This window comes from Melopsittacus undulatus, chromosome 1, assembly GCF_012275295.1.
Source record: "Melopsittacus undulatus isolate bMelUnd1 chromosome 1, bMelUnd1.mat.Z, whole genome shotgun sequence".
In the NCBI taxonomy this organism is placed as follows: Eukaryota; Metazoa; Chordata; class Aves; order Psittaciformes; family Psittaculidae; genus Melopsittacus; species Melopsittacus undulatus.
Window position 1 is genome coordinate 50024211 of NC_047527.1, and position 17934 is coordinate 50042144.

General features: G+C 38.2%; 1 protein-coding gene across 3 annotated transcripts; it reads right to left on the minus strand.

The window, feature by feature from the left end:
- Nucleotides 1-736: 736 nt before the first annotated feature.
- METTL4 (methyltransferase 4, N6-adenosine) lies at nucleotides 737-17834 on the minus strand. 3 transcript variants are annotated; one of them, XM_031052986.2, is made up of 9 exons: nucleotides 17652-17834; nucleotides 16580-17088; nucleotides 15778-15840; nucleotides 13227-13350; nucleotides 11037-11106; nucleotides 9026-9200; nucleotides 8709-8815; nucleotides 8015-8103; nucleotides 737-1098 (listed from the first exon to the last, which is right to left on the minus strand). In XM_031052986.2, the coding sequence occupies exons 2-9, from the start codon at nucleotides 17003-17005 to the stop codon at nucleotides 953-955; spliced, it is 1200 nt and encodes a 399-aa protein (XP_030908846.2). In that variant the 5' UTR covers nucleotides 17006-17088; nucleotides 17652-17834; the 3' UTR covers nucleotides 737-952. The 3 variants fall into 3 exon arrangements, with proteins under 3 accessions (XP_030908846.2, XP_030908845.2, XP_005153558.2); XM_031052985.2 differs by having other exon boundaries at nucleotides 12984-13350; XM_005153501.3 differs by having other exon boundaries at nucleotides 12984-13350; nucleotides 16580-17834.
- Nucleotides 17835-17934: the final 100 nt, after the last annotated feature.

The following is a 17934-nucleotide window of genomic DNA, read 5'->3' on the forward strand; positions in this document are numbered from 1 at the left end:
AATGACCCAGGCAATTACAGACCAGTCAGTCTCACCTCTGTGCCTGGCAAAATCTGGGTTCAGATTCTCCTGGAAGGCATGCTAAGGCACATGTAAAACAAGGTGCTTGGTGACAGCCAGCATGGCTTCACTAGGGGAAAATCCTGCCTGACCAATTTGGTGGCCTTCTATGATGGGGCTACAAAAATGATGGACAGGGGTGGAACATCATCTACCTGTACTTGTGCAAAGCATTTGACACTGTCCCACATGACATCCTTGTCTCTAAATTGGAGAGATATCAATTTGATAGATGGATCACTCGGTGGATAAAGAACTGGCTGAATGGTCGCACTCAAAGAGTTGTGGTCAACGGTTCAATCGGCTGGAGATCAGGGATTGGTGTTGGGACTGGTCTCGTTCAACATCTTTGTCGCTGACATGGACAATGGGATTGAGTGCACCCTCAGGGGCCTACAGGGATGCTGGGGAGGGACTATTCATTAGGGACTGTAGTGATAGGACAAGGGGTAACGGGTTGAAACTTAAACAGCAGAGGTTTAGATTGGATATAAGGAAGAAATTCTTTACTGTTAGGGTGGTGAGGTACTGGAATGGGTTGGCCAGGGAGGTAGTGAATGCTCCATCCCTGGCAGTGTTCAAGACCAGGTTGGATGAAGCCTTGGGTGATATGGTTTATTGGGAGGTGTCCCTGCCCATGGCATGGGGGTTGGAACTAGATGATCTTAAGGTCCTTTCCAACCCTAACTATTCTATGATTCTATGAAAATAAAGGACCAGCTCATACAAATGGAGATACTATTTAACAGATACCCTATCACTTCAAGAATTTTAACCAAAGTGCAATTGGTTTTATTTCTGTTACCTTCTGAGTGCACCATCACTAATAGAGGCAAGTTTGGGAGCCTCCTGAGAAGGTGTGGAATTTCAGAACAAAGCTACAAGACCCAACTCAGTCTTCATGCTGCAGAACAGTGAAATAATCCATATGCTGAAACTTCAAAACCTCATTTCCCCAACTGGTCCAGCCAGGCTGTAGGTTGCGAGCAAACATCTCCAAGCATTCCACATCTGCCTTGAGAAATTCTGCCAGAACCCCTGTGCAAGATAAGAAGCAAAAGAAGACAACAGTGACAAAGGTACAAATAACAACAGCAAACAAATAAAAACTTCCTATACAGTTAGTGGATGAAAAACTGAGTGGTTTATTACAAAAAGAAGAGACAGCAAATTAATTTCAGGGGTTTCATCAAACAGCTAGACTATTTATAGGGAGAAAGTAATTTTAAGTAAATGCCCTTGAGATTCTGAACAACACTGCCAGGGCCTTCAGTAGCCTTGATTTATTTGCTTTCATTTAGGGAAAGGGAATGAGGATTTATTTCAGCCTCTACATTGATGAGTTCTGATTTTTTCACTAATATCAACCAAACACCTCCTAAAGACTCTCTTTGCTACTACAACACAGGGGCAATGTTTATAAAAATAAATAAAAATAAATTTTCCTTAATTAAGATCACTCTTTTCCTCCACATCTTAAAGGGGATAGAAGCAGGTTTGTTTCTTTTTTAATGACAACTGAAGAAACACCAGTTAAATGAGAATAGCAATAAAAGGACTATAAAAATGCAGGGACTTCTTTTTCCCCAATACCGGCCTGGCAATTGAAGAAGTATTTACATAACTGTGTTCTTTTACTCAGTAACATAAATTTTAAATTTCTTCTACAGTTGGGCATTTTTACTGCTTAAATCCAAGTAATCCAGATGCCTGTCATCAATTTTGTCACTGATTATAACTACTATTCTTAGGCTGACAGAAAAAGATCTTGCATTTTGCCCAAAAAGTATTATTGCAAACAGCTTATTGTTAAACATGTTATATGTCATAAAGAGCCATTCAGGTTCGTGGCTGGGTCAAACAAATTTTGAACTAGGTTTCAGGAAGCCTAGTATCTACAAAGATATTATGCATAAAAATATGCCTGAGAGAAGCAAAGGTTTAAGGAGTACCCAACACAGAGAGGGCAGAAAGACTAAAAAACTTAACTACTAAAAATTACATATTAAGTTCTTAATTTTGTTCTTGACAACAAAAGAAGAAAAACTAAATGAAAACATTTTCTATTCCAAAGGGTCTCTTGGTCATTTATCAGATCTCCCAGTGGTTTCTGAATTTCCACAGCTTAAAAATATGGTTCATAAATCCAACATTATGTTGCTTGATGCAGTCTCTTTAGATATGATCACTGCAGAAAGCAAAAACGCTTCCAATCACCATAAATCAATGTATAAGAGGGAATGCTTTTTTATTTTTCTTCTGGTGCAATCCAAGCTCTGATTTTTTGTATCAAATCTGCCAGTCACAGACCCCCTGTGTGAAACCCAAGCTGAGCTTGTCAAGGACTGTTCCTGTTGCAGAAACACGAGCATTCACTTTACTTTCTAGCCAATCCCAGATGCATTCCCTACCTACATGGTTACCTCTTCCAAGACTTTGATCCATTCAAAACTTTTCTTTTTTTTTTTTTAACTTTTTAAAAAATATTTTGTAATGGATGTTTCTGGACTTTCTTGTATTTTTGGCATGGCACATACATCTCGTCTCCTTCCCCCAATTTTCAACAAATGTCAAACAAATGTGTCAGATGGGTTATCATTAAGGCAGCTTTTATTCTAAAAAATACTACTACCAACAGGAATCTTATTCTAAAAACCTGCTCCTTTTCGAGGCAAGCTAAAATGTTTCAACAAATCTAACATTTGCAGAGAAGAGTATGGGAAATTTAGAGGAAAATCTACATTTTGACAGAAAACTTCCTGCACTGAACTTCGGTGTCACAGGAGTTCATCTAATTAGACACGACTTATGAGTAGCTGCTTTTATACCATTTTGCAAAATCACCATATATATATATATATATATGTATATAAAACAAAAGTGGTAACATTTATTGGGTTTTTTCCATGCTCTGTTTAGTTAAGGATTTCTTGTGTACACTTTCCTGGCAATATGATCACAGGCTGGAGCACCTCTCCTATGAAGACAGGCTGAGAGAGTTGGGGTTGTTTAACTTGAAGAAGGCTTCAGGAAGAACTTATTGAAGCCTTTCAATGTTTAAAGGGTGCTTATAAGAAAGATGGGGAGAGACTTTCTTGTAGGGTCTGTTGTGATAAGACAAGGAGTAATGGGTTTATACTAAAAGAGGACAGAAGGATGTGGACCTCTTAGAGCACGTCCAGAAGAAGGCCACAAAGATGATCAGAACCTCCACTATGAAGACAGGCTGAGAGAATTGTTCAGTCTGGAAAAGAGGGACATCTTAGAGAAGCCTTCCAGTACCTGAAGGGGGCCTACAGGAAAGCTCAAGATAAACTTTTTGATATGGTTTAGTGTGAGGTGTCCCTGCCCGTGGCAGGGGGGTTGGAACTAGATGATCTTAAGGTCCTTTCCAATGCTAACTATTCTATGAGTCTATGATTCTATGACATGCAGTGATAACACATGGGGGAATGGCTTTAAGTTGAAAGTCAGGAGATTTAGGTTAGATAGAAGGAAAAAGAAACAGGTTGCCCAGAGAAGTAATGGCTGCGTCACCCCTGGAAGTGTTCAAGGCCAGGTTGGATGGAGTTCTGAGCACCCTGATCTAATTGAAGATGTCCCTGCTCACTGCAGGAGGGTTGGACTGAATGACCTGTACAGGTTTCTTCATCCCAAACCATTATATGATTCTGTGACTAACAAAGGTATTCCAAAAATTTATTTTCTTGATTACTTAAGAAAGCTCATATTGTAAGAGGTTGCACTTTTTCCACAGAAGAGATGGGAGAGACTGTGCAAACCAAAGCTCCAAAGCTTTCAATAAGCTCTGTTTGCAGATCCTGACATCTGTAGAATAACTTTTTTACTCTAATGGGCATAAAGTCATGCAGAGCTTACTGCAGTCCAACTTTATATTACCTTTTTCCCACACTGTATGAAACCAAAATAGAACCATTTTATTTTTTACACAGGCTTCTAAGTAAAAGAAGCAATTAGGTGACATAATTTCATTAAGAGCACATTACTAATGTTGACACTTGTTATTAAAATGTATAATTAAAAATATCATCACAGCACTAAGTCCAGTAATCAAAAGTAGTTTTAGTAAGCACTGAAGACTTCCATGTCTAAAAGAACAGATTTTAAAAGCACACTTAAGAGATACAACCAACCTCAAAGTTTGGTTCGCCATAAAGGGAAAAAGAGGTAGCAAATAAACAGGTCGGTGCAACAGAAGCAGGAAGCTTGTGCCAATCTGTCTATCAATTTGGTCATAGAATTTAAAAAGGAAGCCCCAAGAATCTCCCCCTCTCTCTCCTGCTGCCAGAGACAGGGTCTTTTTTAAGTCAGAGCTTTTTTAAAAACAGACATTACATATAAATCAAGATTAAATTACAATATGATTTTTCATTGCTAGGTTGTAGGTATTTACATAATCACATCAGGCAGTAATTTGCACTGCAGTGGAAATTACCATATCAAGAGGACAATAATGTGGCTGTATTTGGTTGGAATAAAATCTCATTACGTTGGTTTCCTTAAGATAGGAAAAGTCAGCATTCAAGTTACAAATCACACTTCATTGTTAAGCTTGTCATGTATCTGACTTGCAGCCCTTAAGCAAACTGTGGAGTTTTTTCCTCTGGAAACAGGTTAGAGGATCTACATCAGTAGAAAGATGAAATACTAAAATTCCTCTACCATAGGAATAGATTTTTAAAAAGCCATCCACACAATTAATTCTATCCACTTACAGATATCACTGACAATAAACAGCTTAAATGGACAATAGATTATTTTATATCACTTGTAGGTGTCATAAACCCTATGACAGCAATTCAGGAAGCTATACTGGGCATCTAATGCCATCAGACACACGAAGCTACCTCAAAGCTGACTGGCAGATATAACACTGGTCTTCCAGAAAACCCACTTCCTTCTGAAGCACAGTCTAGAGCTCAAGGCAGGATACTTGCCATATCCGCCTGCTCTTAATCCTAAATATGCATTCAAGATGCATGCTGCTTTTTTAAACATCTCTGAAACAAGCAAGTTTTCCCTTATCTTTCAATTACCTAAATAGCAAGTTCTTCATGGCAAATTGGATACATGAAGTGAAAACAACTGTCAGGTTTCCACTGATTTGTGAGTCATGCAAAGCACAAAGCACATGACTGAACTGATTTCACAGTAAGCCTTCAAAAGAGTTTGCAATGTATAGGTCTCTATTGCTCAGTTTGTCTAATCCATGAACAGAGTAGAACCAGAAAAAGATCTGAAACTCAGCACAAAAATGATTATACATCTCAGCATCTTTCCTGAGCTTCAATTTGAAGCTAGACGTTGATGCACCTATCAACTGTAGTCTAACAGTTAAGGCCTCATAAGGTACGTTAGCAAATAAAAAGCATTGACTTGGTTTTGCTTCCAAGCACACTTTTATAATACAGCTTTACAAGCCAGGGCTGCTCCAGCGGGAGCGAGTTCCCAAGATATCCCATTGCACTCTTGTGCTCAAGATATGCAAGGTGGCTAGAACATAGCTGAGAATTAATTCCAATTTTAGGCATAACAGCATTAGTTTCTAACAATAAGCCTACATGCTTAAAAACTGGAGAAAAAATAGCTATAATAAGAAGAATTTATAAAACAGGAGAAACAAAAAAGATGTCTGTAACTTTACATTACTTCACATCATCTGTGTAACAGAATACCTTTTGTATCTTCTGTAACATTGTATTGAATTAGAAAGAAAACCTGCTGTTATTTGAATCAAAACCAGGAGTAATAAAATTTCATTTTAACACATTTGCATAAAGAAGTTTAAGTACATTTACAATGACATATTAAAAGCCCTAAGCACTGAACTCAGCACATGTATCACCAAAAACCCCTACAGTCACAATTTCATGGTTAAATGCACCATAGGAACCCAAGCATCTCTTTTTGATGGCTTACTTTAATTTACATCTTTCTCTTCCTCCAGAGAGATAGACTGTTATAATCAGTCATGAGTGGCTACATATGTACCAACATACAACCTTTAGAGTAGCAATAAGAAATGAAGTGCCAGACAGCATCAGTAAATACTAATTTTTTTTGGCTTTGTTACTACTTAAACAAAGCATAAAGAATGCATGTGACTCATCAAGTGTCCCTCTCCCCCACTGCCAAATCTCTGCTTCTATTCAAATTGCTTCTGAATCACTCTAGGATGTAGCTCAGCTGCTATCTACTGGCCACTTGAGAATACTGCCGGGTCCTGAAAGCATTACCCTGTTGCAATGTTGAAGTCAAAGCATCAGCAATTAGTTTTTGCCTTATAGTCTACCTTTTCATTCCATAACCATGTTCTGAATGGAGCTGCCAAAACCGTAAAATACATGTGGGTTTTATAAAACACTTGTAAAAACCTTGATATTGCTCAACAGCAAATTCCTTTTTTTCAAATATAAACATAAATGCTACATAATGGTATCAAATCTCAGCATTCAAGTAAAGACTGAAGACAAGCATAATTAGCACAGACAATTTCTTTCAAAATCCATTAAGAATTAGAATTTATAAAGGATAGCCCCAGTATGGTTTCTAGATTTTGTCCTATAAGAGAATTCTGTTTTGGCATAAGAATTCTCTAAAATACATACATGCTGCTGTTTTGCACCCCTGGATACCTTACAAGCTTCCTGTTTGTGTTTCAAGAGTGCTGCTAAGCATTAGTTTTTCTGAAGAAGCCCTAGGTGTCTGCCTCACAAATCACTACCCAATCATTCATTACCTTAAATCAACAAAGATACTTTCTGTTATAGCCCTAATGCTTAAAGATGAAACCTCAGAACTGCAAAAAGATCCTCCTAGAATTGCATTTTATTTTTTTAATCTAACCACAGTACGTCTTCTACTAGTTTGAAGAGATACATACATATATTAATTTAATAAACACAAGCCCAAAATACAAATTTTAGAGCCTTCCCAAATACATAACTGTCCAGATCAGCTTCCTAATTGAAGCTGTTCTATTCCTTGAGAACAGAAAAAGGAAAGCATGTCAGTGAAGCAAATTGTGATGCCTGCCCTATCAGCAGAATTATGCAGTTGTTCTGCCTGCGTTTTCTGATGTGATTACATAGCACTATGTGCACCTGGAATATTTGCAGATTCGTCCTGGGTTCTCCTATTAGGAAAGAACAGAACCATTTTTGAGAGAGATATTTAATATCCTATGGTGACGGAAGAAGTAAGATTGCTATTGATGAAATTAGTCAGAGTGTTCCAGAAAAATGTGCAAAAGGTAATGTATCCCACAGAAAACTTCAAATTCTTTGAACTAAACTCTGAAAAGTTGAATTCACACCAACACTAATTGGCTGAAATCACTGCATAAATTTTAGTAAATTAAATATAGCTTCTCAGAAATAAGCAGGGCATGCCTTATGTGTCATATTGTTAACAGCTTTTAAATAATTAAGTTTTTGGATTTAAAGGCACAATTGTACTGCAGGGGTATAAGCAACTCGTGCAGAAATAAAAATATTTCTTTCAGGATTACATAATAAAGAAAAGAGATTTCTGCTTTATTAACTAAGTAGAAGATATCCTATTTATATATACCCATTGTGTCCATCCCCCCACAATGTACTTTAGGTTATATGGCATAACTTCACACACAATCTATAAACTGTTCCTGCAGCATTTAGAAAAAAATATTTTAAAATGCTTTTTTTTGCATGTCTACTCAAAATAGCCACACAACAATGTCTCAAGTTCTACTTTTCATATTCATCGTTAGAGACCAAGACTTAGGTACCTGAACATTTTTAGAAATGTCGAGGAACCACAAGTCCTGTTGAGTAGAATTACTTGGCATACTGGAAATTAAGGCACTTCATATAAAAACATACTTCATTCTAGGTACATCATTTCAGACATCCATTCCCAATGCTCTAGAGAAACGTTACAAAACAAAACGTACCAGTAAGAGGGGGTTTATGTGAATGCAGACGGCAGGGTATGCTGACAATTAACTTATGTTCTGGAACTGGGAGTACATCTTCAGATTTCCTGTTGTATAAATCAGAACAAGAAATATGAGAATGAGTATCACTGAATGTGATGCTCCAGCTTCAGATGGGAGCTAAGACACAGAATGTTCATTCACAGTCAAACTTCAGATAAGTCTACGGGAAATTAAATGTTGCTCTGCCATAATATATGCTTAGGACAGTTTATGAAATCACTGAAGCTTTATTCAAAACACGGTTAACAAAAAGCCAGCAAAGACATTGAGAACAAACAATGTAGTTCTACATGTTTTCATGTGCAGAAACATATCAGCATCTCCAAAATGGCATCAGTTTATGCCAAGGACTCACAGTCCAAGAGAACCTGTCAGAAATGGAAGCCCTGTTCACAAGGCTTTTATCTCAGCCAACTCCCCAACACAGACTGATGTAAGGAACAAAAGGTTTCCATTCTTCAATATTACTAAAGCACTATTTTTACTGCTATTTTTAGTTCCACAAAGATGATGCCGAAAGAAGATTTTGGGACATTACACTGTATTATGAACAAGTGAGATATATATATATATGTATTAGATATATACATGTATTAAGAGAATCCTAGCAGCCTCAAAAAACGCATTTACCATAAATATCCTGGCATACCTTAAGGTTTCTTTTACGTCTCCTTGAACTCTCCCCAGTACAAGAACTTCATAGGGTTTTTTGTGTAAAGAATCCAAAGGAAATACAAATTCTCCAGCTCCAGTAATCTGTCACAAAGGAATTAAAAATAGACAGTGAAAAATTTTCATATCCATTTCTTTGAGACATTTTTCTTTGATCATAAAGAAGATACTGATGATACCATACTTCTCAAATACAAAAGCATGTGGAAGTAAACAGACAAATCATAATATTAAGTGTCACAGTGCAAGGCCTCTCAGTCTCCAAGAAAGCAACAAAACAAATTGAGAACTTACTTTTACCCAGTGCCACTCAGCAAGTGTTTTCACAGACCAATGAGGATAAAGTTCATCCTTAACAAAATGTAAGTGCTTCTGTCTATTAGTCACCCATGTGACTACAAGACAATTTGGAGCAGCTAGTGCTGGTACAGGAATCTGCTTGATTTGACATGATGACAAGTAGCTGTATCTGTGTGCCAATACAGTGAGAAAACAAGTTAGGATATACCAAATACAAAAACTGCAAAGCAACACAAATGGATAAAGAAATTACACAGCCAAGGCATTTCAAGAATCATCTCCTGGCAGCACGTCATAAAATGGATCAAGACTGACACCCAGTGGCCAAATCTGATACCGGGAGTCTGATACAAAATAATTAGTGCATACGTTTTACTGAGTAGAACCTTTAGCTACATTATTCTATTATTCCCCAAAATAAAGTATTACGAGTTGTGACTCTGAAGATACCTAAAACCCCACGTTTAAGAAATATAATATGTAATTCAATACTCTCATCTTTACACCAGAACAAAGATATTTAGTGAAAAGTAGCTCCTTAGTCAATGTAACTTTACTCGCTTTTCATAGTAATTTCTCTTTTTAACGAAAATGACAAGTGAGTCATTTACAAATGCGAGGGCAACACTAATTTGACTGGCAAGTTAAAAGGTCAGAAAGAGTAATCACTTCTCCAATTATTTGCAAAAATTATTATTTCTAAGTTACCATTAATGATAAAAGTTGCCTAGGTTATTCAGACCAATTCTGCACATTTTTGAGCTAACTATATGCTACATCAGCATGCTATCCAGATCCTGTCTTGCTCTACCACTTTCCTCATTATGCTATTCTGCACTATTAGTGATACAATTCGTGGAACCTACATGTTAAAGTACCAAAAACATGGGCACATTGCTTACTGGAGTCAACACCCATCGTCTGGGTATCCCGGATCCCTATACAACGGAACAGTGAGAACAGCAAGAAACAGACAACAAGGACAAAATCCAGAACAATTAGACTGCCCAGAGATAACAATATTCACAAAAAATGCAAAATGCAAAACAAAGATTAGCTGTCAATAAGGTAGCTAACAGCAGTGATAGCTCTTCACAGCTTTTGCCAGAGAGTCTTGCTGGCTAATTCATGCTTATGAATAACTATAATTTTCCTCTGAGTAACTTATATAGTTAAGAAAAACACTTGAATGAGTTTAACTCTGAGTTTCTGGAGGTTTCTATAGGGCTCTCCAAGTAAACCTACTAATCAGTCCCTGAATCTGCAAATTACATCTTCGTAACAAGCTTTGAAAGCTACAGTAGACATTATTCTAGAAAGTTGTAAGGCTGTATTTCTTGCCTGCCCTTCTGTCACATGGATATAATTCTACGGTAATCAAGAGAGCTCCACTGGCATAAGTGTTATGTTACTCAGTAGAAAAGGAAGGCCATAAAAATTTTAAGTTAATGACTTCATAAACTGCAGTACTCAGAAAGTTCCTACTGCACTTGAGGATTTTACTGCTGCATTATCACTTTCTTCTACACATCAGACTGAAGCTCAAACTACGACTCAAATTAAAAGAAAAAAAAACAGTAAGACTTCTAAATAGGACCTCAGTCCTGGAAATACTCCCACATTTATCTAGCTTTATGCCCACTGAAGTAATCCTATTATTTTCAAATGATCTTCATGATCAATCTGCATGATCTGGGCCTTAGAAAACAGTGGACTCAGACTTTCCTTGTAAATCTCAGGGGCTAACATTCTCCCACCAGCTGGGTAATTTAACATCTACCCTTGCAAATACTTCGTATGCAAAGTATCCAAGCCATTTCAGTGAAGTCCCCAAGATGTTTCATAGACTTGAAGGTAGGCATGCTCCAAAATATTTGCTAGTTTAAGCTATAGTCTCACAGTTAACACTGGTCTTGGATTGCATCATTATATTAAAATGTTAATCACCTTTTGCAAGCTAAAATGGCTTTTACTATATATTTTATAGTTTTACTATAAAATTTACCTGCTGCTCCTTTTAACAGACTTGTTCTCCCATGGTGGATCAATCACGATTACATCATACTTTTTCTTGTCTGGAAAGTAACATTAAAAATAAAATAAAAAAAAAGACAGTAAACTAGTTTTAAAATAGATCTACCAGTTAAAACTGACATGCAGCAAAACTGCAAGTTTCTTCTGATCTTTCAAAAAAAGAAGTTAAAAGGCTTCTAGCATGCCTGTTTTAATTCAGATAATCATATAGTCCAGAAATGTTTAGGCTGATGTTAGGATGTTTATGTGATCTGAGTCAGATCCCTCCAAGAAATTTGGAGCATCCTGGGAACTCTTCTATCAGTTTTCATTCTGAGAGTGCAGGTCTCAAAGATTAAAATTTCTCAGTTTCCTTACAGAAGTTATGTAACAAGGCACCCAGCTGAGTGAAAGGCTGTATCCCTGAACGCAAGATTCCTGTCCTGTTTGATCTTTCAACAGGCCAACTAGGTCACGCAGAGCTTCAAACCAGCTCCGGAAAACTGTGTTTTGCACTGCTGCAGATCAAGAGAGACAGAGATCTAGACCCAGTGTATGAAATGGAAATTAATGGACAAGATGAAGAGAACTGAGGGAGTTTTCATGGGAGAAGCTGTGTTTACTTTAGTTGGAGGACAGAAGATACAGGACACATCAACAAAAAAAGGGACTCTTCAATTTTATTTTATCCACAGAACATATTTGTTCCTTCATTGAGTCTGATCCTAATTATTTAAACAGCTAGTAAGAACAACAGCTTTATATTTAATGTTCAGTAAGTATGCTTTCTACATCTTATCCCTTTATTAACATTGGAGATGCCATCTTGTCAGTGCATTGACCAGAAATATTTCTCTTCTGGCAAGTGAAAAGGAAGAAGAAAAATATTAATTAAAATGGAGAGCAGACATCCTCAAAAAATAAAAAAATCTAAAGTCATGGCTTTAGAGGGTAGAGCTGTAATCCCCTGATCTTGCTCACAGCAAGAGACAGTCTGATGAAGCTTAGCTGCTGCTAGTAATAATAAAGGCCAAACTGAAAGCTAATGGAATGGTGATGTACAGTGAAGACTGCTGAATGTAGTCAGCTTAAGACTTTCTGCACTGCCCATTAAGGCTGGGGATACTGGCTTGGACACCTCCGTATTTACTTCTACAAAGGAGTTTCTAATTCTAAAATCCCACCATTTCCCTGTCACTGATTTTGGCTTACACCTACATTCTCAGCTGTGAAATGTAGCAGCTAAGAAGTCAACTCACGTTGGCTACGCATGGTCCAGCTGGATGCAGCAGCCTCTCAAACTGTTGTCTTCTCTAGGGGACACTGAGGCTGGCTTCACAATCAGTTCACACAAATCAATTTGGGTGATATGGTTTAGTGTGAGGTGACCCTGACCATGGCAAGGGGGTTGGAACTAGATGATCTTAAGGTCCTTTCCAACCCCAACTGCTGCTGAATAGGATGAATCTGCAAGGGAACCATTGCTTTAAGATGCACAGTCTCATCCCTCTCCCATGGTCTAATCTAGCTAAAACCAAAGACCCACCACAGGAGCAGCATCCATGTATCATTAAATTTGTCTATTAAAGCCACACTCTGGGGTAGGGACCCAGCAGCCAAGCTAGTCAATTTAATGCATCTACATGACTTCTGTATTGACAGTGGCTCAGAACATGCTCAAACCGTTGTAATTTGGCCGAGATTTTTTAAAGGAGGCTTCTGGAGGTAGATAATCTTCCCACGACACAAGCTCCTAACCACTTAAGATTCCTTTGAAAACCCTAACCTATTTGCACAAAGCGCTTTGAAAGTTTGCAGTGGCATTTCCTATCAGTATGATGCTTTATATTACAATTTGTTCATTGAGTCACTACTCAACACTAACTGCCCTTCTCAGGCAGTTAGGAAGTGGTAAATTCTAATGCCTAAAGATACTTACAGTTCAGCAGAGGCTGTAAACATGAAATGTCAGACAAAAGGAAACTGCTTTTTGGTGGCACCAAGTATTTCTGCCCCATTAGCTCAACTATCTTTGCACAGTTTGAGCTGTTTTCTGTAACACATGACAGCAGGTCCTGCTCTAGAATGGAGGTTTCATCATTTAGCACTTGTACAGCTTTATGGTCACTTTCATTCACAGATGGAAGTTGCTTTGCCATTTCACATAATTCAGCCAACCCACAGCCAATGCGTCCAGGAACAGCATTCTTCCTGCAACTGGGTTCTGGAATAGTGCGGTGGAGAAAACCACTTTTGTGTCCTTCTTGCACTAAATGCAATGTGCCTTCCCAAATGAGCTTCCTGACCTGTGTAGCCATAAAGAAAGAAGGGAAAAACAAATTATCTTTCAAGTATCTACTTGATCAGGAAATGTGATAGAAATCAAAACATTTCCAATCTGCAGATTGGGAAAAGGATCTTTGCCAAATACTGGGATCACTAACTCAAAAGCTACAATAGTAATGATAATAAGGCCATGCTAACTTTTGCTGTTGGTTTGAGGGTCGTTTTAAAAAAGTTACAATTAAAATTCTGGAGAAAGAAAGAGTGATACTACAGAATAAAGTATTTCATAGACAACAGAAGAGGAATATCATTGTTCAAAAAAAATTTTACTTTCAACGCAATGATCTGAAGCAAGTTAAAAGTCTCATTTAATTTGAAGTTACTGTGCTCATAAACACATTTCTGAGAGGTATGTTGGGATCAAAAAGTCAGTATTTTTTCACATTTTAGTTCACTTTGAAAAACAATAGTTTATGCATTTTAAAAGTAATACAGAAGTACAATCAGCAAATCAAATTATTACAATTTGGTTTTGTAAATTTTCTAAGTAACATACCTCTCAAATAATCTGCCAGTGAGTCCAGGACAACAAAATTACTGGATCTATAAACAGTCTCATTCACTTCAGCATCTTCCCTTTCCAGCACCTTCCCTTAGAGACCTAGTTTACCCCTAAGTCATTGAACCTTTATGAGCTGTAATTATCAATGAGGAATTATTTTTCACTTAGAAGAGCAACAGTCCCAAGTACAAATACTTCTGGTTTCTAAAGCTCCTGATTATGGAATGCTCAGCTTCACAAAACACTTTTATAAAATACTCTTTATTTACAACACCCAAATTAATGGTGAGAAAATTTTAATTATTTCTTCAATAGCACTAGCATCTAGATATCTGATGGGACAAAGCAGTAGCTTTTTACTACCTAGGTTTGTGACAGTTCATATTGCTTTAACAAAATAAATGTCTTTTTATAAATGCTACAAGTTCTACAGCTGAATTAATGCAGATAGCTTTTCTTTTACACTTGTGTTAATTCACAGGTGGACAAAGACTCTTAACTATCAAGCAGTAGTTTTAACAAATGGCTACTGAAGGAATTTAACATCTTTTCTATAGTTTCCTATGTTGACTCTGACTGAAATTCATAAATGGATTCAATGCCTACTTACAGTGACAGACACAAATTTGGGCTTTTTTTTTTTTTTCCAAATGATTCTGAAGATGTGAGTCAGTACCAAAATAATCTGAATTGACTCGCAGAGTTACAACCTTTAACACAAGTACAGTAAAAACCAACACATTCTAATCCGAGAATAGTATTAGAGGCTAACTGGGACCACAGATTTTTCAAAATAATGTCTTCTTTGCATATTCACTAAAAATCACTTGAAGTTACACAGGCCTCCAAGACATCAAACTTCTCTTCATTGTTCCCTTATTCCTACTGTTGAATGACTTTATTTTAGCTTAAAGATTTTCATGCTCATAAACCCACTTTTGAAATTGAACTTCTGTTTGCTCCTTTAAGGCAATTCCTGCACATGCACAGCTATTCACAACAACTACAGGACCTCTAGAGTGTACTATAGCAAACTGTAAATGTTTACTATAAAACTTTTACCATGTAAAAGAAGAAAAATTTAGTTATTTAAATATACTCCAAGAGGAAGAGAATTAAACAAGAGGCCCAAAATGACTAACACCTTTATCAGAAAGGAAGTTCACACTGTCAGAAAGCAGCAAGAATGCATCAAGCATCATCTACGGATTACACTTCCAGGATTTACTAACACATCTTGGTTTAATTCAGTTGTAACTTCATCAGTACATCACAGACATAAGCCTAAATAGAGACCTGAATTCTAATTCATTCATGATACTTTAGTATCAGAAGGTAAAATTCGGGGGGGGAGGGGAGGGAGGGCAAGAGAGGGGGAAGGGAAGAAAATTCTTCCTCATTAGCAGAAAGAAACATCTAGGAGTACATTTGGTCAGAGAAGCTTTGAATAACTTCAGCACACTGTTCTGATCCACTAAAGGTGCATCAATCTTCAAACACACTATGCTGTTTATTTCAAATCAGTCACTTCTGTTCAACTAATATACAACTTATCACTATCATATCAAAGAATAGGTAGGGTTGGAAAGGACCTTAAGATCACCTAGTTCCAATCCCCCTACTATAACAGTAAAAGATATTTTGTGAATACTGATTCCAGCTCTCTGAACTGTCTTAGTCACAGCTTAATATCTAGTTCATTTCACATATATCTACACAGAAGACAGTCTCTGTAAGCCCTTATTCATTTAAGGACTAGAGTTGACCTTACCGTTAGTGGAATAAGCTACAAGAACAGAACTTGTTTGCAACCACATGCTGCACTCTGTACATGCCCAAAGTCAGATGTCATGTAACTGCAAATTATACTTCAGTTCAGACTTACCTTTGAATGGTATTGTAAAGCATCCAGTTCACCTTGGTTGAATACACATTTCCTTTTATGTTTCTGCACAGACAGCAAACAACGAAAAAAAAGTTTACTCCACAATAAAAGAAAAAAATAATCAAATATAAATGAATTACAGGCAGAAGAATTTCATGTTTTTCTATCACAACTCCAATAAGCAAAAATATGATCTCGAAATACGACGGCTGCTGTAGGCATTCTCAAGGTACATAAGCTTAAAGCTGTGTTATGTTACTCATGGCACTGGGATCTGAACATACCTAGCACATGCTCAGTTCACGTTCATACTTCCTTTGGGCCCATACTTGAAGTTATGGGCTTCAAGTGCAGCTTACCAGTAACAGGAGAAAATTAGTTATATCTTCAGAATTACATTTGTTGGTTTAGACCTGCCACACTTTTTTGTCGATAAGGAACAGTACTGAGCAATCTACATACTTATAGTAAATTCATACTGTCCTTTCCTTCTTGTTAATCTGCACAATCTTGACAGCTACCACAGTTTCAGCTCAAATGCCTGACCACAGCCAACATTAGAAGATTTTGTGAGCAGCACACTGCTTCTGCATCAAAGGATGCATATTACTGACATAAGGGACACAATAATACTTTTGTTGAGTGCTTGTGAGAGATGTTTTTCTATGCATCTTCAAATCTATGGTGGAAAAGTTCCTTATCGCCTACATAATCTCAGAATATAAAAAGTGTGCAAGACAGTGTTAGTGGTATGTTATTTACCAAGGGGTTACTGTAGCTTACTGTATTATGGAGAACATACCTTCCTAGCACTGGCAACAGAATCTCCGACACCATTCTTGGTTTCTGCTTGGTGTTCCCCTTTGTTGCTACTGGCCTTTAGTTCTGTGAGACTCCCCTCAGGGCACCCCTGCCACAGCTGCTCCTCAGGAGCTGCAGCTATATGGGGCTTAGAAACATCAAAGAATTCCTCCCGGAACATGTATCTTGTTTTTGCTGGTTTACCTTCTGTTTCTATCGCATCTTCAGGACCAGGAATAGGACCATCACTTGAGGAAGTGACAGCAAAGGTAGAAGTAGAATGACAGTCTCTAGTAGATACAACAGAAGTATCAAGAGTGATGCCATCACGGTACACAAAGGAGTCACAGATCTCATAGCCACACTGGTTGATGAAAGACAGATGATCCACAAGCCACCCCGCCGTCAGCCGATGTACCACGGACATTGTGGTTTCCGTTTTCAAGAAGAAAAATCAACTCCCTGAAACTGTAGCTGGCAATCACACATGCTTCCTGGCACAAACTCCTCCTGTGGGAAGTTTTTACAGAGTTCACTTTTCAGAATTACCATTGGCTAATAAAGCAGCACTTAACTCCTGCCAGGCATTTCCATGCACACTCAGCTGCATGATGTAGGAACTTCTGCCTTCAGCTGGTTTCCTAATTGTCGCTTCTGCTCTATCTTTAGTCCACATTTTTATAGTTGACAAGTTTTTTAAAAAGTTCCTATGACTTTATATAGCACAGTGAACATTAAGATGACTCTCTTTAAGAAGTTAGAAAACAGTACCATGACACAGCAGCTGCATGGACCAGGATTTCACGCGGCAGCGCTCAGAGGAGTAACACAAGCCTGGGGACAGCCGCCGCCCCAGCAAGGCAGAGGCCGGACCACAGTGCCCGTACCCGCACGTACACGGGGACTGGGAGCTCGGTTTTGCCGGAACCCGTTTCCCGCAGCCACATCCCACCGCAGTTCGGCAGGGCAAGCAGCCTGACGGCGCAGTACCCTCCTTACCGCCGCGGGGTTGATGAAGCTGCTAAAGGCTCGTTACGGCGGTGAGTAGAAAGGGGACTGCTTTCCACTCTTACCCTCGCTGTACATGGAGAAAAACACCAGAACTCATCATCGCACGTCAGCCGCTTGCCTTCACTGCTCCACCACTCGTGAGCGCCGACATCTTGTTGTACGGCCACGACCTTTCCCCATAAGAGTTTCCGGGGGAATCCGGCGGTTTGTGTGTGAGAAGCCAATCAAACGGAAGTAACAAAACACTCCCCATATCTCTTCACCCGTTATCCTCTTCGTCGCTTCTCTACGACGTAGCGCTGCGGCGCGCTACCTGACGTAGTAGGCGGGTGCATTTGAAATCGA

Coding starts and splice junctions, on each gene's coding strand:
- METTL4 (XM_031052985.2), bottom strand. CDS start 17,005: ATGTCCGTGGTACATCGGCTGACGGCGGGGTGGCTTGTGGATCATCTG. Junction 9,201..11,036: donor TCTGTTAAAAGGAGCAGCAG/GTAAATTTTATA, acceptor ATTGGCACACAG/ATACAGCTACTTGTCATCAT. Junction 1,099..8,014: donor ACATAAACCCCCTCTTACTG/GTACGTTTTGTT, acceptor TATCTTGCACAG/GGGTTCTGGCAGAATTTCTC.